Source organism: Somniosus microcephalus, chromosome 1 (genome assembly GCF_052327205.1).
Source record: "Somniosus microcephalus isolate GS21.2 chromosome 1, FLI_Smic_1.0, whole genome shotgun sequence".
NCBI lineage: Eukaryota > Metazoa > Chordata > Chondrichthyes > Squaliformes > Somniosidae > Somniosus > Somniosus microcephalus.
In genome coordinates this window covers 328,245,204-328,267,273 of record NC_140987.1, presented here as the reverse complement: position 1 = coordinate 328,267,273, position 22,070 = coordinate 328,245,204, and the positions used below count along the sequence as shown (strand labels likewise).

The 22,070-nt window shown below is 44.9% G+C and overlaps 1 protein-coding gene across 20 annotated transcripts in view; it reads right to left on the bottom strand.

Moving 5' to 3' along the window:
• Positions 1-22,070, bottom strand: part of LOC147124899 (muscleblind-like protein 3) — an 834,930-nt gene that overhangs the window by 38,165 nt on the left and 774,695 nt on the right. For 6 of the 20 annotated variants that reach the window (XM_085994439.1, XM_085994420.1, XM_085994428.1 and 3 more), the window contains 5 exons: positions 13,389-13,442; positions 11,314-11,464; positions 9,912-9,947; positions 1,021-1,112; positions 604-677 (listed from right to left, as the gene is read on the bottom strand). In XM_085994439.1, the coding sequence (XP_085850565.1) occupies positions 621-677; positions 1,021-1,112; positions 9,912-9,947; positions 11,314-11,464; positions 13,389-13,442 (390 nt within the window). In that variant the 3' untranslated portion in view covers positions 604-620. The remainder of the gene's footprint in view (positions 1-603; positions 678-1,020; positions 1,113-9,911; positions 9,948-11,313; positions 11,465-13,388; positions 13,443-22,070) is intronic. The other 14 variants (XM_085994592.1, XM_085994583.1, XM_085994507.1 and 11 more) reach the window with 10 other exon arrangements.

Genomic DNA, 22,070 nt, shown 5'->3' with positions numbered 1-22,070 from the left:
AATCAATGGGTAGTAACTGTAGTCAGCACTCTTCTCATAACGGTGTTGCATCAAAATTCATTCTGTGCTATTTTAATTCAGACATTAGCCCATCCATGTTAAAACAACGCAGAGAGGAATTTTGGCATGAGCTTGTTTGGAACAAATCTTTTCTCCTGTCTTGGCCCTGTTCTAGTTCCTAACATTGATATCTAGCCCCTTGCAAAAGCGATGCTGCATCTGCAGGTACAGCGGGCATGTGTCCAAAGCAAAATATCCACAAGTACAGTCAATCACTTCAAAACAGTACAGAGCACATCAATATAATCCATGTACAGTAATATTCGATAGAATGCCGGCCAATTAAAAATACAAACTGTGCATGCAATTGGTTCATATGCCAGATTCCATGTTTAAAATCATGCCAGTATAAATGATAAAAGAGGGAGTACTACAATGAACCACTCTTGCTATTAAATATACATTGCAACATGTACATTCGTTAGCAACATCACTTCTATTAAATGACTTGGTTTTGCCAGCGAGAGAGAATAAAAAGAAAATAACCTTCAGTCACTCAGATATGTTGTAATTAGTTTGTATTAGTATTTGAAAGAAACTTACTGTTCTATTCGTAACGTCTACATCTGTGTAACAAACATGCTGCTACTGAGTTCATCTATTGATAAAATGGGCATCTATAGTGGAAAAGATTTCAGATTAAAATGTGATTATTAACGAAGTACTAATCCTATACATTAACACTCACATCCGAGCACTGACATTACATACAACAGTTGTGTGCAGTGAATGAATTAACTGACAATTTATAAAGGGAAAAATGTCACTAAAATTAGGCATAGCTACATCCAGATTGTAACACACACACTGATGCCGTGACTGTAGAATACTTGTCTTAAAAACAATTTTCCTCCAGTTTAAATTTAGCAAACAGAAAGACTTTGCAATCGGTGCTGATTTTAAAGCAACAGCTCACTCGGAGCAAGAAATGTCAAATAAAAGCTATTTAAAGAGCCAAACCTGATTGGCTGTTGCTGTTGCTGCGAAGGGTACGTTGGTAGCAGGTGTTGTTGCGGACACAGTGGTGGGCGTAGCGCCGTGCATCATGGGTACTTTCAGTAGGGGACACCATGGAAGCGACAAACGGGAAGGGTGTAGCGTTATGGTAACCATGGCAGCGTGTGGTGTGGATTGCAGGCGTGGCAGGTATCACAGCAACAAGCCATGTGACATCATCATGAAGGGTGACACCAGCATGCAATCACAGTGCAAAAAGCAAGACAGCGTTGAATAGAAATTTTTTTTTAAAACAGAGAAAGAGAAAAAACAAGGAGAAAGCTTATTACAATCATAATTAAGGAGAACTTAAAACACTCTAAAACACTTTGTACATTATCAGGCACATAATGATGTATTTGTGCAATTATATAAAATAAAACACAGACTTTGAAGCAATGTATTTAACAGGTATTTTGAGAAGAAGCCTATCTAGAATTATCTGAATACCATTAAAAATCCAATTTTGCAGTTCCTTGTTAAAATTAATTCACTGGAAACACACCGTAACTAATTATAGGACATGTATGGAGAAAGCCAGGTAGGATTATAAAATAAGGTAGATTGGTAACATCCTGGTATTAGTTGCAATTTTGCTGCATCCTAAATGTGAGGCAGCGAATATGGAAACAATGGAAGGTCACAGAATCGGGGTTATTTTACCCTGTCACACTCACACACTCACTCACTCACACACACCCAAACCCCACAATGCAGATAGAGGCCAATTCGGCCCATCGAGCCTGCACCGACACATATCCCACCCGATCCCCGTAACCCCTACACCAACACATATCCCACCCTATCCCCGTAACCCCACGTATTTAATCCCCCTAACACTAAGGGTCAATTTATCATTGCCAATCAACCTAACTCGCACATCTTTGGACTGTGGGAGGAAACCGGAGCAAACCCACGGAGAATGTGCAAACTCCACACAGACAGTCGCCCGAGGCCGGATTCGAACCCGGGTCCCTGGCGCTGTGAGGCAACAGTGCTAACCACTATGCCACCATGCCCCCGTGAGCACTCACTCACACACTAGCTCACACACACTCACTCACGCACTCACTCACACACACACACACTCAGTCACACACACACACACTAGCGCTCATACACTCACTCACACACACACTCATGCACACTCACTCACACACACTCACACTTACACTCACCATACACACACTCACTCACACTCACTCACACACACTCGCTCACACACACGCTCACTCACACCCACTCACACAGTCACACACTAACTCACACACACACTCACACACGCACTCACTCACACACGCACTCACTCACACACGCACTCACTCACACACGCACTCACACACGCACTCACACACACCCACTCACTCATACACTCACTCACTCATGCACACACACACTCACACATGCACACGCTCACTCACACTCACTCACACACTCACTCACACACTCACATGCACACTCACTCACACACTCAGTCACACACACACACACTAGTGCTCATACACTCACTCACACACACACTCACGCACACTCACTCACACTTACACTCACCACACACACACTCACTCACACTCACTCACACACACTCACTCACACACACGCTCACTCACACCCACTCACACAGTCACACACTAACTCACACACACACTCACACACGCACTCACTCACACACGCACTCACTCACGCATTCAGTCACTCACACACGCACTCACACACACCCACTCACTCATACACTCACTCACTCATGCACACACACACTCACACATGCACACGCTCACTCACACTCACTCACACACTCACATGCACACTCACTCACACACACACTCACTCACTCACACACTCTCACACTCACTCACACTCACTCACACACACACTCACACACACTCACATACTAACACACTCACACACACACACTCACTCACACACTCTCAATCACACACACACACTCACACACACTCACATACTAACACACACACACTCACACACACACTCACTCACACTCACACACTCACTCACACACTCACACACTCACTCATACTCACTCTCACACACTCAAACACTCACTCTCACTCACACACTCTCACACACACACAAACACACTCACACACTCACACGCACACTCACTCACACTCACTCACACTTGCTCACACACATGCTCACTCACACCCACTCACACTCACTCTCACACACAGTCACACACTAACTCACACATACACTCACACACACGCACTCACTCACACATGCACTCACTCACACACGCACTCACTCACGCCCACTCACTCACACACGCACTCACACACACCCACTCACTCACACACTCACTCACTCATGCACACACACACATGCACACATGCACACACTCACTCACACACTCACTCACACACTTACATGCACACTCACTCACACGCTCACTCACTCATGCACACACACACACACACATGCACACACTCACTCACAGACGCTCACACTCACTCACACATGCACACACTCACTTGTGTGCACACAATCGTTGCTATGTCTGGGGCTCATAGAAACACAAACTGCTCTTCACGCCACCATTGGTGGCCGTGCCTTCAGCTGACTAGGCCCTAGGCTCTGGTGTTCCCTCCCTATGCCTCTCCACCTCTCTCTCCCTATCTCTTTTAAGACCGTCCTTCAAACCCACCTCTGACCAAGCTTTTGGTCACCTATCCTAATATCTCTTATGTGACTCGGTGTCAATTTCTCACTGGTTACGCTCCTGTGAAGCGCCTTGGGACGTTTTACTACATTAAAGGTGCTATATAAATTCAAGTTGTTGTTGTTGTTGCACTCACACTAAACAGAATAATTGAAATGATTTTGGATCTCCTGAGATTCTGATTCTCCCCCACACAAATTCCAGTGTATGGATGAAAACAGTTTAATACTGAGTATCACAATTCCACCATCATCTCCATGTGCTAGATATCGGAGCGGCTCGACATGAACCTCTGCACCAAGGGAGCTCCTTCCCCTGCATGTCAAGGCACTTTGGTTGTCCGTGTGCCACTCTTGGCCTCTGGAAATGCTCACTGTAGAGCCCAGATGGTCATAAGTTTGGGGCATTTGAGTGCAAGGGTCCTATGATGGATCGGGGGACGAGTCAGGAAGAGGTCAAGTTAATGACTTCCATTTCAGGGGAGAGCTACACATTCAAACTCTTGAGGGGGTCATTTTACCCAAACTCGCCAGGCGGAAAACCCACAGGATCGGGAGGAACGCTGGTTTTTACACACCGCCCAATATGACTTCATTGGAGAATAAAATTGGGCGGCATTGCACCCAAAAACTAGCACTGCCCCCCGCTGAGCTCAGTTTCCAAACAGGCGGCTTAGGTTAGAATTGCGCCCCCCCTTCCCCCCCCCCACCCCCGGTGGAGCCGAACGCGTCACCAATTGTGGTGGAATGCAATTCTGCTGCTGCTGATACTTATTTGGAGAAAGGCCAATTTCAGTGGGATGAGAATGGATCTGGCCCGGGTAAATTGGAATCAAAGATTGGCAGGCAAAACTGTAATCGAACAATGGACTGCCTTTAAAGAGGAGATGGTTTGGGTACAGTCAAGGTACATTCCCACGAGGGGGAAAGGTAGGGCAATCAAAGTCAGAGCTCCCTGGATGACGAAAGAGATAGAGAGTAAGATGAAGCAGAAAAAGAGCATGTATGACAGATGTCAGGTTGAATCAGGCTGAATATAGAAAGTTCAAAGGGGAAGTGAAAAAGAAAATAAGAGGGGCAAAGAGAGAGTATGAGAATAGAATGGCAGCCAACATAAAAGATAATCCAAAAGTCTTCTATAGGCATGTAAATAGTAAACAGGTAGTAAGAGGAGGGGTGGGGCCAATTAGGGGCCAAAAAGGAGACCTATGCATGGAGGTAGAGGGCATGGCTGAGGTACTAAACGAGTGCTTTGTATCTGTCTTCACCAAGGAAGAAGATGCTGCCAAAGTCATAGTGAAAGAGGAGGTAGTAGAGATACTGGATGGGATAAAAATTAATAAAGAGGAGGTACTAGGAAGGCTGGCTGTACTTAAAGTAGATAAGTCACCAGGACCGGATGGGGTGCAGCCTAGGATGCTGAGGGAAGTTAACGTGGAAATCACTGGAATTGTTAAGTGGTTCCAGAGGACTGAAGAATTGCAAATGCTACATCCTTGTTTAAAAAGGGTGTAAAGATACACCCAGCAACTACAGGCCAGTCAGTTTAACCTTGGTAGTGGGGAAGCTTATAGAAACAGTAATCAGGGACAAAATTAACAGTCACTTGGACAAGTGTGGATTAATTAAGGAAAGCCAGCACAGATTTGTTAAAGGCAAATTGTGTTTAACTACTGTAACTTCATCGAGTTTTTTGATGAGGTAACAGAGAGGGTTGATGAGAGCAATGAGGTTGATGTGGTGTACATGGACTTCCAAAAGGCGTTTGACAAAGTGCCACATATTAGACTTGCCAGCAAACTTGAAGCCCATGGAATAAAAGGGACAGTGGTAGTATGGATACGAAATTGGCTAAGTGACAGGAAACAGAGAGTTGTGATGAACGGTTGTTTTTCGGACTGGAGGAAGGTATACAGTGGTGTTCCCCAGGCGTTGGTACTAGGACCACTGCTTTTCTTGCTTTACATTAATGTCTTGGACTTGGGTGTACAGGGCATAATTTCAAAATTTGCAGATGACACAAAACTTGGAAGTATAGTGAACAGAGGAGGATAGGGATAGACGTCAAGAGGACATAGACAGGCTGCTGGAATGGGCGGACACGTGACAGATGAAATTTAATGCAGAAAATTGTGAAGTGAAACATTTTGGTAGGAAGAACGAGGAGAGGAAATATAAACTAAAGGGTACAATTCTAAAAGGGGTGAATGAGCAGAGAGATTTGGGGGTAAATGTGCACAAATCTTTGAAAGTGGCAGGGCAAGTTGAGAGAGCAGTTAAAAAAGCATACAGGATCCTGGGCTTCACAAATAGAGGTAGAGAGTACAAAAGCAAGGAAATTATGATGAACCTTTATAAAACACTGGTTCGGCCTCAACTGGAGTATTGTGTTCAATTCTGGGCACTGTACTTTCGGAAGGATGCGAAGGCCTTAGAGAGGGTGCAGAAAAGATTTACGAGAATGGTTCCAGGGATGAGGGACTTCAATTACCTGGATAGTCCGGAGAAGCTGGGGTTGTTCTCCTTGGAGCAGAGAAGGTTGAGAGGAGATTTGATAGAGGTGTTCAAAATCATGAGGGGTCTAGACAGAGTAAATGGAGAGAAACTACTCCCATTGGCGGAAGAGTCGAGAACCAGAGGACACAGATTTAAGGTGATTGGCAAAAGAACCAAAGGCCACATGAGGAGAAACATTTTTTACGCGGCGCGTGGTTAGGATCTGGAATGCACTGCCTGAAAGGGTGGTGGAGGCAGACTCAATCATGGCTTACAAAAGGGAATTGGATAAGTACTAGAAGGAAAAAAATTTGCAGGGCTACGGGAAAATGGCGGGGGAGTGGGACTAGCTGAAGTCCTCTTGCAGAGAGCCGACATGGGCTTGATGGGCCGAATGGCTTCCTTCTGTGCTGTTACCATTCTATGATTCTATGAAAGGGAGTGTGGTAACAAAGATGAGCAGAATCTACCCAGACTCATGTCTTAGGCTACAGGGTCACCGATTATCCAAAATTGGGAGCTAGAACGTACCCACCAGTAGTGCCTAATGCAGAAGCAAAGAGTTGTAGTCTGGATCTAATTTGCACAGCCATCTGAAACCTGGTTTACCAGAGGGGTGCGCATGCGCGCTGTTCAAGCTCCTCCTAGGAAGGGACTGAGAAAAGCATGCGCTGACTTGACCTCCACTTCTCCCTCCCTCCCTCCATCTAGTGAAGAAAAACTCTGCCTTTCCCCTGATGTTGCTGCTCAGGGAACTTGTTTCACAGGGACAGTGTTGACAAACACCAGCCTCCTCCATACTCTCTTTTACTTGCCATTTGTTCTCCTCTACCGCTATCTGTTTCCATTTTTCATACCATCTCTTCCCATCTTTGAGGTCCTCTCTTCACTGCCTCTTTACAAGTTACATTTCCCCCCACCCCTCTCTATTAATAACTCCCATTAGTAAGGCAGACCAGACACAATTGTTCCATTCTGTTTTACTGGAATTCTTCCATATCTTTGTTTTTACCCAAAAATGGAACAAGATCAGACTACTTTGCAGGGCAGACTCAGGCCATGGGCTTATGCTGTCAATACAGGTATACCCAATTCTTCAATAGCACCTCCCAAGCCTGCGACCTCCACCACCTAAAAGGACAAGGGTAGCAGGCGCATGGGAACACCATCACTTCCAAGTTCCCCTTAAACTCACACACCATCCTGACTTGGCAATATATCGCCGTTCCTTCATCGTCGCTGGGTCAAAATCCTGGAAATCCCTCCCTAACAGCACCGTGGGAGTACCTTCACCACATGGGCTGCAGCAGTTCAAGAAGGCAGCCCACCCCCACCTTCTCAAGGGAAACTAGGAATGAGAACTAAATGCTGGCCTTGCCAGCGACACCCACATCCCATGAATGAATTAAAGAACACATCTGCTGGGTATATGTAAAGAACAGAGCTCGATCACATACTTTGAATAACTGCCCTTCTCTTTACTCTGTAGGTCCTGTGAGCTGTTGCTTCTCTGAAGTTTCGCTTTGTAGAATCTTCAGGTGCAAACTGCTGACACAAGACCATACAGGAGCTGCACCCGACTAATGTGGCTTCTGGGCGGACAGTTCTCTTGGGCTGGTAATAGAGATTTGTTTTTTTTGGGCAGGAGGAAGGGTTAAATCTGGTGTTGGGAAGGTAAAAGCACTCGTTTTTCCAACTCCCACATGTATTAAGTGTGCTGGTCGTCGTTACTGCTGATGGCTGACCAGCAATGGTGGTGGAACAGCTGGGAATGCACTTAGTTACTGCTCAAAATATAAATGGTAACTAAGTCACTCCTCCCAGAGGAAACCCATATCAAAATAGAACATTATACCCAAAACTGGCTTGGCAAGCCTTTGGTTTAGTGGAAGCATTCTCGCCGAGTCAGAAGATGAAAGGTTTGAGCCCCATTCTAGACTACCCCATCAAGGGGTTGAAAGTGGAGAAGAAGCATCCGGGAAGGTGCCGAACACCTCGAGTCTCTTCGCCGGGAGCAAGCGGAAGCCAAACGCAAGCAGCGCAAGGAGCACACGTCAACCCAAGCACCCCACACACCCACCCCTTCAACTACCGTCTGCCCCACCTGTGACAGAGACTGTAGGTCCCACATTGGACTCATCAGTCACCTGAGAACTCATTTTTAATGTGGAAGCAAGTCATCCTCGGTTCCGAGGAACTGCCTAAGAAGAAGAAAGAAGAAGGTAGCATTCTCTCTGAGTCAGAAGATGAAAGGTTCGAGCCCCATTCTAGACAACCCCATCGAGGGGTACTTGCGTCCAATGGGTGTGGCTGGTTCCCCTCCCATCCTAAAGGGGAGGTGGGGCTCTTTAACCTTGATTGCAGCCCACCTAGGAGATGGTTAAAACTGTGAAGCAGGCAACAGGAAACCACCTCAGCTAATCCTGCCTAATAAATGGCACAAGAATCCCATGTGTGACTTGAGTTAGGGCCTGCCCGAGGGGAAAAACACAATGGACAAATGGAGCCAAAACTATGTTTGCACCAGGACCCTCTCCAGTGAGTGCCCACTGGAGGCTGTGGCAGCTACAGTATTACAGGCCCCTTTACATTTAAATGTCCGCAAACAAGCGTTAGACAGCAAGAACTGCATATCCAAGAATGGGGTCTGTTATTGTTTTGTTTGTCAACAGTTTTGAATGAGCTCAAGGGTTTTAAACTCATACATAAGATTGATAAAACAGAATTTAATAACGTCTTCCTTTGTCATGCCTGTGAGTGATAGGTGTCAGGAGTGTCCAACAGAGCTCATTTAGTATTTGCTAAACACTACTTTGTAGGAGTGTTCCAGTTATATAAAGCTCTGGTTAGACCCCGTTTAGAGTATTGCCTTCAGTTCTGAGCACCGCACCTCAGGAAGGATATATTGGTCTTGGAGGGGATGCAGCGCAGATTCACCAGAATGACACCACACAAAGGGTAGACTTCCACTACCCTTTGTGTGAAGAAGTGCTTCCTGACATCACCCCTGAACGGCCTGCCTCTAATTTTAAGGTTATATCCTTTGTTTGGGATTCCCCCATCAGAGGAAATAGTTTCTCACTATCTACCCTATCAAATACTTCAATCATCTTAAACACTTCAATTAGATCACCCCTTAATCAAGGGAATACAAGACTAGTCCATTCAACCTGTCCTCATAATTTAACCCTTTTAGCCCTCTGGTTGGGTATAGCTACTCCAAAAGCCTGAAACGTAGGCCTTCTTGATTATTCTTGAATTTCGACTTCACCCCTGGCTGTGCTGTCATTGAGCAATGTTCAGTAAGGCTATTGGTGTGATTCCGTACTCTGCTTGAGCTACACTTGCAGGGAGCACAGATCGGAGAGAGGACTACAGCTGAATCGTGCCTTCAATTCTTCAACCAGTGCTCCCGGCAAGCAAGACTCCACACGGGAAGCTCAGGATCCCAGGATTGCAAGTCTTCACAACCATCTTTGGATCTAACCAAAGGAGATCCTATAGAGCTTGTTTAATACCCTGACAGCTTGCAGTAGCTTTTTACTCGTGTGAGAAAACTGCAAACTGAAATACTGACTGAAGGTAACATTTCTAAACACAAACACACAGTGAAATTTTGAAAACGTGAGGGAGTTAAAGAAAGGTCAAAACATTTGAGAGAGATAAAGCTGCAGCCTTACCAACACTTGCAGTGGGAGTCATGCACAACACTGAGCCTGCAGATCATGCAGTGAAGCGTGGAAAGGATAAACAAAAAAGGAACATTGGTTAGAAACAGTTAGTGTTCACACACATTCTGTCTGAAAACAGATTATGGCCAATAGAGGCACCTTTATTGATTATCTCAGCACATGCAAGGTGAGAGTTTAGCTTTTATGAGGAACTAAAAACTATGCAATCATAATAATTCACTGAGAAATGATGAGAAGCATGATCGGCTGCCAGTACAATAGTAAATGCCGAGATAAAATGCATTGCCTCCCAGCCAGAAGATGCAAGATTCGGGCACCTCTCTGTATGTACAAACTGCATCTTAAATCATAGCTACAACATTTATGCTGCCTCATTAAGAACATTTAGGGGGTGAAATTGGACTTGCTGGGAATACAAAGGGAATCACTTTTGCCGCCTGTTATATGCCCTATTCGAACCAAATATCAGGTAGTGCGTATAACGGGTGACTGATGCGATACCATCTGATACCACCAGACCAAGACCAATTTCACCCCCCTTAGAATATAAAACCAGCACAACTCGCACTTGGAAGGCAAACTTTACAATATCTTCAAAACACGGCTGCATTTTTTTGTTTCTGAATTTACTGAAAATTATATAGCAACGTCCGAACATCCATGTCGAGGAATGAAAATTTTAAAGGAACCATCCCATCATTTCTAAAAACAAACTCTGCCCTCCTCTGGTGGGGTACAGTTTGAGGGATATGGAGCACCCTTTGGTAGCTCACCCACGTGACCATTCTTCATGAGCGAGCCCAGGTAGTGAGTGTCGGCGGCCCTAACGCAGTGAACACACATCCCCAAAAAAGTCACTGGACAGGAGCAGGAATCGCCTTCCTCCCTACCCTCCCCCAGCCCAAGAAGGCCCCGAGCTCTGAAATGTTAACTCGCGCTGCCTTCAGATGCCCCCCATAATGGTGCAAAATAAAAGCTTTGCTAATTTGAAACAGTGTGCATTGTCCCTGCTGATAGCCTGATCCACTCCACTCAACATCAGGCAGAGCTGATCTTGGCTCTCTACTGGGTTTGTCACAGTGCCTGACCCTGGCATGCCAAAGTGGCAGTGTGATTCACTGCAACAAAATAAAAAAATGCAATGAATTGCATTGTTTTTCCTGCATAGATACAGATTTTAAAAGATTTAAAATATTTAACCGGAGGGATGTGAAATATTTTGAAATACAAAAGTGGGAAACAAGAGCAGCTCCTTTAAACGTGAAAACTGTTCTGGCTCTAAGGAAATGAAGGCTTGCCTGAGCCTCGAGTGACCCCAGCAGTAAAGTCCTGTAACCCCCAATACCAAAACGAAAGAGTGCGTGAAGCGCACGAGTGATAATGGACTAACCTGTTGGGATGAATGTTGGTTGTTGCAGCTGCATATTAGCTAGAGCCTGTTGGTAGTGGAAAACACTGGGGTTAAACACTGTGGTGGCACCATTGGTTTTTTCAAGTGCTGGCCTCTTTGGTAAAGGTTGGAGGGCACCAGGTTGGAGGGCCTATGGATGAGGGATTGATTAAGACAGGTAGAAAATAAATGATGCATGCACCAAACAATACACACACACACCAAAGACTGGCCTGCCATTCTCCTGCGACTTGTAATAGCTAAAGCAAGGCAGCAGCTGAAGCAGACTATAGCTGCGAGGCGTTGTGAACAGTATACAAGTGAGAGAAGCATGAGAGGTAGTACGAAGCCTTTTGAGAGTCGAAAGTGGGGCTGCACGTCTACTTAACAATGTCTGACATTAAACACAGGACATCGATTACCAAGCTTAACATGAGAGAGTCTGGACAGGCTGCAGATTGACAGCGATGAAATGAAAGGAAAAACAATGCATTTGCAGCTTAGCGACTGAATGCTCTGAAGGTCTAAAACACACGCAATATAATAAATAAAGATTACATAGCCAGGGTTCTCGCTAGGGTTTTAGAAAGTCCTGGGGACTTGCAAAGTCTCGAGGCTCATTTCACAAAAACGACTTTCAAAAAGCTCGTGACTTCGCACTATATTGTCTTGCATTAAGCGTATATAAATGATGCACTTGTATTTTTGCTTCAATTTAATACAAGTGGCTTTCAGAATATTGTTTGTAGAATGTAAATCTATCCCCCCCACCCCCCCACCAACACACACACACGCACACACACACTGCTTCATTATGGTAATCCACGATCAACAGCCCTGTAAATGTTAACATCCCACTGAAAGTCAAATGAAATGAAATCAAATCCAAGTTTCACATTAACGGGAACCCTGCAAGCGGCTACCAGCGGAAAGAAGCAAGTAAAGCGACGATATAAATGCTTGTTGTAAACTGCAGCACCCAGAGACCGAGGAACTGCAGCTGGTTTGCTCAAATAACACAAGTGATTATGGCACAGTGGCAGCTGAGGTTTGTAAAGAACAACACCTCTATTTAACATGTCCTGTTAAGTGTAGGATAACGGATACCTGGGAGTTGGAGTTGTGGAATTCAGATTGGTAAATATCACTCCTGTGTATTGACACACAAGCTGTATGTGGAATTCTACAATTAACATTTAACACTGCAGCGTGAGTTCGATCGTTTCTTGGTATTTGGGGGTGTTTGGTGTTTCAGAAGGCTCCTCAGTACAATCACACAGCACAGAAGGAGGTCATTTGGCCCATTGAGCCTGTGTCGGCTCTATGGTAGAACTATCCAATTAATCCCACTCCCCCGCTCTTTCCCCATAGCCCCGCAAATGAATCCTTTTCAAGTATTTACCCAATTCCATTTTGGAAAGTTACGGTTGAATCTGCTTCCACCACCCTTTCAGGCAGTGCATTCCAGTACTGTTAATACAATACTTTGTGATGCTGGGATTTCACCAGAAGTAATCTGTCAATTTTTATTATTAAGGCAGTGACTGAGTTATTGGATGAATTAATACAAATAACAAGATTCCACTTTTTATTGCCAAAATCACTTCAAGACAGTCAAACCTGTTTTAATGCAGCATTAACACCCCGATCAGAATTGTCTTTATTCTCTGTGCTGCCTCATACATCTGGAGACTACTTCGGGTTATATCTCTAAGACTTTTGCTCTGTGCTGCTTCAACTCAGGTCAGGATGGGATAAATATAACACTACAGCCTGGGCACTGTGGAGTGCAATACCACCCCATAAATGTTCAGCAATGTGTTTTACTGGGTTCATTAGGCTAAAGAAACAGGTTTCACTGCGGCTGTATCTCTTGTTGCGATGCCGAACCCTTAGGATATTGCATAGCGCTAATTTGCACCACGGTAGCAGATTCTAAACAGGTCAATTTGCAATGGCAGTGTCCTAAGGGTTAATTGTGAGACCAAACAAATGAAAAGCACGCGTGCATTCTAGTGTTACTTTTACAACAAAAAAAGCTACATGCAAAGCAAGAAGGTGAAAGGTGCAAGTACCAGGTCAAAGGTTGCCTCGAGGGGTCGCTTCAGTGATCTGACAGCTGGCTGAGTCTTAATTAGCAGGCAGCGAGCACATGGATGGCAATGAGCCAATGGGATTCAAGCGCATTAACATAAACAGCGAGCAGAGGTGTGTCATAGGGGCAGCAATGCATTGTGGGTAGGTGAAGAGAAAAAATACATCTGAATGCATCATACAACTTATTAAAAAGAACAAGCATGCATAACAAAAGGTGTTTACTACTGTTATCATTCAACTATATAATTACAAACAGACACCTTGCACTCTATGCAAGTGATTGTCACATAAGCGTTTGTAATCACTAAACGAAAAATTGATTTTTTTTGCTAAAACAAAGCTAAAATGCAATACACAAAATTAAATACGTTGGGTGGGGAGGAGCTTGACAGCTGAAACATTGGTCCATTAAGGCACAACATAAATCCAAGACATAACATGAGTTTTATGGAGATCAACTCTCAATGAATGGGACTGGTCTCCGAGAGTACTCATTTCAACAGGCATCTCTCCATAATCACAGTGCACAAAGCATCTCCACATCTGTCAAAGTGAGAAGCCGCTGGGCCAGCATTCTACCACCTCCCTCAAAGTACAACATTCTACCCCTCAATAAAAAAACAACATTCTACCCCTCACTCGAAGAGCAACATTCTACCCCTCCCTCAAAGATCAACATTCTAACACTCCCTCAAAGAGCAACATTCTACACCTCCCTCAAAGAGCAACATTCAACCCCTCCCTCAAAGAACAACATTCTACGCCTCCATAAAAAAACAACTTTCGACCCTTCCCACAAAGAACAACATTCTACCCCTCCCTCAAAGCACAACATTCTACCACCTCCCTCAAAGAACAACATTCTACTCTCAACTTCAAAGAACAGCATTGTACCCCTCCCTTAAGGAACAACATTCTACCCCCTACTTCAAAGAACAAAATTCTCCCCCTCCCTCAAAGAGCAACATTCCACCCCACCCTCAAAGAACAACATTCCACTCCTCTCTCAAAGAACAACATTCTACCCCCTCCCTCAAGGAACAACATTCTACCACCTACTTCAAAGAACAAAATTCTACCACTCCCTCAAAGATCAACTTTCTACCCCCCATCAAAGAACAACATTGTGCCCCTCCCTCAAAGAACAACATTCTACCCTCCCTCAAAGGACAACATTCCACACCTTCCCTCAAAGAACAACATTCTACCCCCTCCCTCAAACGACAACATTCAACCCCTCCCTCAAAGAACAACAATCTACCCCACACTCAAAAATCAACATTCTACCCCCTCCCTCAAAGAACAACATTCTACCCCTCCCTCAAAGAACAACATTCTACCCCCTCCCTCAAAGAACAACATTCTACCCCTCCCTCAAAGAACAACATTCTACCCCTCCCTGAAAAAACAACATTCTACCCCTCCCTCAAAGAAAACCTTCTACCCCCTCCCTCAAAGAACTACATTCTACACTCTCTCAAAGAACAACTTTCTACCCCTCCCTCAAAGAACAATATTCTACCCCTTCCTCAAAGAACATACCACACCTCCCTCAAAGAACAACATTCTAATCCTCACTCAAAGATCTACATTCTACCCCCTCCCACAATGAACAAAATTCTACCCACCCCCTCAAAGAACAACATTCTACCCCTCCCTCAAAGAACAACATTCTACCCCCTCCCTCAAAGAACATTCTACCCACTCCCTCAAAGAACAACATTCTACCACTCCCTCAAAGAACAACATTCTACCCCTCCCTCAAAGAACAACATTCTACCCTCCCTGAAAAAACAACATTCTACCCCTCCCTCAAAGAAAACCTTCTACCCCCTCCCTCAAAGATCAACTTTCTACCAGCCCACAAAGAAAAACATTCTACCCCTCCCTCAAAGAACAACATTCTACCCCTCCCACAATGAACAACATTCTACCTCCACCCTCAAAGAACAACATTCTACCCCTCCCTTAAAGAAAAATATTCTACCCCCTCCCTCAAAGAACAACATTCTACCCCTCACTCTAACATCAACTTTCTAACCCCCCCTCAAGGAACAAGATTCTACCCCTCCCTCAAAGAACAACATTCTACCCCCTCCCTCAAAGAACAACATTCGACCCACTCCCTCAAAGAACAACATTTTACCCCTTCCTCAAGGAACAACATTCTACCCCTCCCACAAAGAACATTCTACCCCTCCCTCAAAGATCAACATTCTACTCCTCCCTTAAAGCATAACATCCTACCCCTCCCTCAAAGAACAACATTCTACCGCTCCCTGAAAAAACAGCATTCTACCCCTCCCTCAAAGTACAACATTCTACCCCTCTCTCAAAGACCAACATTCTAACCCCTCCCTCAATGAACAACATTCAACCCCTCCCTCAAAGAACAACATTCTACCCCTCCCTCAAAGAACAACATTTTACCCCCTCCCTCAAAAATCAACATTCTACCCCCTCCCTCAAAGAAAACCTTCTACCCCTCCCTCAAAGAAAACCTTCTACCCACTCCCTCAAAGATCAACATTCCAGCCTCCCTCAAAGGACAACTTTCTACCCCTCCCTCAAAGAACAACAATCTGCCCCTCGGTCAAAGTACAACATTCTAACCCCTCCCTCAAAGATCAACATTCTACCCGCTCCCTCAAAGAACAACATTCTACCCCTCCGGCAAAGATCAACATTCTACCCCCTCCCTTAAAGAACAATATTCTACCCCCTCCCTCAAAGAACAACATTCTGCCACTCCATCAAAGAACAACATTCTAACCCCTCCCTCAAAGAACAACATTCTACCCCTCCCGCAAAGATCAACATTCTACCCCTCCCTCAAAGAACAACATTCTAACCCTCCCTCAAAGATCAACATTCTACCCACTCCCTCAAAGAACAACATTCTACCCCTCCCGCTAAGATGAACATTCTACCCCTCCCTCAAAGAACAACATGCTACTACCTCCCTGAAAGAGCAACATTCTACCCCTCCCTCAAAGAACAACATTGCAACCCCTCCCTCAAAGATCAACATTCTACCCCTTCCCTCAAAGAACAACATTCTACCCCCTCCCTCAAAGAACAACATTCTGCCCCTCCCTCAAAGAACAACATTCTACCCCTCCATCAAAGAACAACATTCTACCCCTCCCTCAAAGATAAATATTCTACTCCCTCCCTCAAACAAAAACATTCTACCCCTCCCTCAAAGAAGAACATTTCAACCCCTCCCTCAAAGAACAACATTCTACCCCATCCCTTGCGAGAACAATATTGTACCCCTCCCACAAATAACAACATTCGACCCCTCCCTCAAAGAACAACATTCTACCCACTGCCACAAAGAACAACATTCTACCCATCCCGCAAAGAACAACAATCTACCCCTCCCTCAAAGAACAACATTCTGCCCCTCCCTCAAAGAACAACATTCTAACCCTCCCTCAAAGAACAACATTCTACCCGTCCCTCAAATTACAACATTATACCCATCTCTCAAAGAACAACACTCTACCCCTCCCTCAAAGAACAACTTTCTACACCTCCCAAAAACAACATTCTTCCCCTCCCTCAAAGAACAACATTCTATCTCCTCCCTCAAATAACAAAATTCTACCCCTCTTTCAAAGAGCAACATTCTACCGCTCCCTCAAAGAACCACATTCTACCCCCTCCCTCAAAGAACAACATTCTACCCCTCCCTCAAAGATCAACATTCTACTCCTCCCCCAAAGAATAACATTCAACCCCTCTCGCAAAGCTCAACATACTACCCCTGCTTCAAAAGTCAACATTGTAACCCCTCCCTCAGAGAAAAACATTCAATCCCTCCCACAAAGAACAACATTCTAACCCTCCTTCAAAGAACAACATTCTGCCTCTCCCTCAAAGAACAACATTCTATCACTTCCCTCAAACAACATCATTCTACAAACTCCCTCAAAGATCAACACTCCAACCCCTCCCTCAAAGAACAACATTCTACTCCTCCCTCAAAGAAGAACATTCTACCCCTCCCTCAAAGAAGAACATTCTACCCCTCCCTCAAAGAACAACATTCTACCCCCTCAAGGAACGACATTCTACACCTGCCTCAAAGAACAATATTCTACCCCTCCCTCAAAGAACACCATTCTACCCCTCACTTCAAAGATCAACATTCTACGCCCTCCCACAATGAATAACATTCTACCACTGCCCTGAAAGAACAACATTCTACCCCTCCCTCAAAGAACATTCTACGCCTCCCTGAAAGAACAACATTTTACCCCCTCCCTCAAAGCACAACATTCTCCCACTCCCTCAAAGAACAATATTCTACCCCTCCCTCAAAAATCAACATTCTACCCCCTCCCTCATAGAACAACATTCTACCCCCTCCCTCAAAGAACAACATTCTACCCCTCCCTCAAAGACCAACATTCTACCCCCTCCCTCAAAGAACAACATTCTACCCCTCCCTTAAAGAAAAATATTCTACCCCCCCTCAAAGAACAACATTCTACCCCTCCCTCTAACATCAACTTTCTAACCCCTCCCACAAAGAACAACATTCTACCCATCCCTCAAAGATCAACATTCTACTCCTCCCTTAAAGCATAACATTCTACCCCTCTCTCAAAGAACAACATTCTACCCCTCTCTCAAAGAACAACATTCTACCCCTCCCTCAAAGAACAACATTCTACCCCTCCATCAAAGATCAACATTCTAACCACTCACTCAAAGAACAACATTCAACTACCTCCCTGAAAGAGCAACATTCTACCCCTCCCTCAAAGAACAAGATTACAACCCCTCCCTCAAAGATCAACATTCTAAACCTCCCTCAAAGAAAAACATTCTACCCCCTCCCTCAAAGAACAACATTCAACCCCTCCCTCAAAGAACACCATTCTGCCGCTCCCTCAAAGAACAACTTTCTACCCCTCCATCAAAGAACAACATTCTACGCCTCCCTCAAAGAAAAATATTCTACTCCCTCCCTCAAACAACAACATTCTACCCCTCCCTCAAAGAACAACATTTCAACCCCTCCCTCAAAGAACAACATTCTACCCACTCCCTCAAAGAACAACATTTTACCCCTCCCTCAAGGAACAGCATTCTACCCCTCCCTCAAAGAACAACATTCTACCCCTCCCTCAAAGATCAACATTCTACCCCTCCCTCAAAGAAAAACATTCTACCCCCTCCCTCAAGGAACAACATTCTACCCCTCCCACAAAGAACAACATTCTACCCCTCCCTCAAAGATCAACATTCTACTCCTCCCTCAAAGAAGAACATTCTACCGCTCCCTCAAAGAAGTACATTCTACCCCTCCCTCAAAGAAGAACATTCTACCCCCCCCTCAATGAACAACATTCAACCCCTCCCTCAAAGAAAAACATTCTACCCACACCCTCAAAGAACAACATTTTACCCCTCCCTCAGGGAACAACATTCTACCCCCCCACAAAGATCAACATTCTACCCCTCCCACAAAGAACAACAATCGACCCCTCTCTCAAAGCTCAACATACAACTCCTGCTTCAAAGATCAACATTCTAACCCCTCCCTCAAAGAACAACATTTTACCCCCTCCCTCAAAGCACAACATTCTCCCACTCCCTCAAAAAACAACATTCTACCCCCCTCAAAAATCAACACTCTACCCCCTCCCTCAAAGATCAACATTCTACCCTCCCTGAAAGAACAACTTTCTACCCCTCCCTCAAAGAACAACATTCTACACCTCCCTCAAAGACCAACACTCTAACCCCTCCCTCAATGAACAACATTCAACCCCTCCCTCAAATAACAACATTCTACCCCTCCCTCAAAGAACAACATTTTACCCCCCCCTCAAAAATCAACATTCTACCCCGTCCCTCAAAGAACATTCTACACCTCCCTCAAAGAACAACATTCTACTGCTCCCTGAAAAAACAACATTCTACCCCTCCCTCAAAGAAAACCTTCTACCCCCTCCCTCAAAGATCAACATTCTACCCTCGCTCAAAGAACAATTTTCTACCCCTCCCTCAAAGAACAACATTCTACCCCTCCCTCAAAGACCAACTTTCTACCCACTCCCTCAAAGAACAACATTCTACCCCTCCCTTAAAGAACAATATTCTACCCCCTCCCTCAAAGAACAACATTCTACCCCTCCCTCTAACATCAACTTTCTAACCCCTCCCTCAAGGAACAACATTCTACCCTTGCCTCAAAGAACAACATTCTACCCCCTCCCTCAATGAACAACATTCAACCCCTCCCTCAAAGAACAACATTCTACCCACTCCCTCAAAGAACAACATTTTACACCTCCCTCAAGGAACAACATTCTACCCCTCCCTCAAAGAACAACATTCTTCCCCTCCCTCAAAGATCAACATTCTACTCCTCCCTTAAAGCATAACATTCTACACCTCCCTCAAAGCACAACAGTCTCCCACTCCCTCAAAGGACAACATTCTACCCCTCCCTCAAAGAACAACATTCTACCTCTCCCTGAAAAAACAACATTATACCCCTCCCTCAAAGAAAACCTTCTACCCCCTCCCTCAATGATCAACATACTACCCTCCCTCAAAGAACAAGTTTGTACCCCTCCCTTAAAGAACAACGTTCTACCCCTCCCTCAAAGACCAACATTCTACTCCCTCCCTCAAAGAACAACATTCTACCTCTCCCTCAAAGAAAACGTTCTACCCTCTCCCTCAAAGATCAACATTCCAGCCTCCCTCAAAGAACAACTTTCTACCCCTCCCTCAAAGAACAACAATCTGCCCCTCGGTCAAAGTACAACATTCTAACCCCTCCCTCAAAGATTAACATTCTACCCGCTCCCTCAAAGAACAACATTCTACCCCTCCGGCAAAGATCAACATTCTACCCCCTCCCTTAAAGAACAATGTTCTACCCCCTCCATCAAAGAACAACATTCTACCCCCTCCCTCAAAGAACAACATTCTACATCTCCCGCAAAGGTCAACATTCTACCCCTCCCTCAAAGAACAACATTCTACCCCTCCCTCAAAGATCAACATTCTACCCACTCCCTCAAAGAACAACATTCTACCCCTCCCGCTAAGATCAACATTCTACCCCTCCCTCAAAGAACAACATTCTACTACCTCCCTGAAAGAGCAACATTCTACCCCTCCCTCAAAGAACAACATAACAACCCCTCCCTCAAAGATCAACATTCTAATCCTCCCTCAAAGATCAACATTCTATCCCCTCCCTCAAAGGACAACATTCTACTTCCCCTCAAAGAAAAACATTCCAGCCACTACCTCAAAAAACATTCTACCACTTCCCTCAAAGAACAACATTCCACTCCCTCCCTCAAAGAACACCATTCTGCCCCTCCCTCAAAGAACAACATTCTACCCCTCCATCAAAGAACAACATTCTACCCCTCCCTCAAAGAAAAATATTCTACTCCCTCCCTCAAACAACAACATTCTACCCCTCCCTCAAAGAAGAACATTTCAACCCCTCCCTCAAAGAACAACATTCTACCCACTGCCACAAAGAACAACATTCTACCCATCCCGGAAAGAACAACAATCTACCCCTCCCTCAAAGAACAACATTCTGCCCCTCCCTCAAAGAACAACATTCTACCCCTCCCTTAAAGAACAACATTCTACCCGTCCCTCAAAGTACAGCATTACACCCCTCTCTCAAAGAACAACACTCTACCCCTCCCTCAAAGAACAACTTTCTACACCTCCCAAAAAGAACAACATTCTTCCCCTCCCTCAAAGAACCACATTCTATCCCCTCCCTCAAATAACAAAATTCTACCCCCCCTCAAAGAGCAACATTCTACCGCTCCCTCAAAGAACCACATTCTACCCCCTCCCTCAAAGAACAACATTTTACCCCTCCCTCAAAGATCAACATTCTACTCCTCCCCAAAGAATAACATTCAACCCCTCTCGCAAAGCTCAACATACTACCCCTGCTTCAAAAGTCAACATTGTAACCCCTCCCTCAGAGAAAAACATTAAATCCCTCCCACAAAGAACAACATTCTACCGCTCCTTCAAAGAACAACATTCTGCCTCTCCCTCAAAGAACAACATTCTAGCCCTTCCCTCAAACAACATCATTCCACAAACTCCCTCAAAGATCAACATTCAAACCCCTCCCTCAAAGAACATTCTACTCCTCCCTCAAAGAAGAACATTCTACCCCTCCCTCAAAGAAGAACATTCTACCCCTCCCTCAAAGAACAACATTCTACCCCCTCAAAGAACAACATTCTACCCCTCCATCAAAGAACAACATTCTACCCCTCCCTCAAAGAAAAATATTCTACTCCCTCCCTCAAACAAAAACATTCTACCCCTCCCTCAAAGTAGAACATTTCAACCCCTCCCTCAAAGAACAACATTCTACCCCATCCCATGCAAGAACAATATTGTACCCCTCCCACAAATAACAACATTCGACGCCTCCCTCAAAGAACAACATTCTACCCATTGCCACAAAGAACAACATTCTACCCATCCCGCAAAGAGCAACAATCTACCCCTCCCTCAAAGAACAACATTCTGCCCCTCCCTCAAAGAACAACATTCTAATCCTCCCTCAAAGAACAACATTCTACACCTCACTTCAAAGATCAACATTCTACGCCCTCCCACAATGAATAACATTC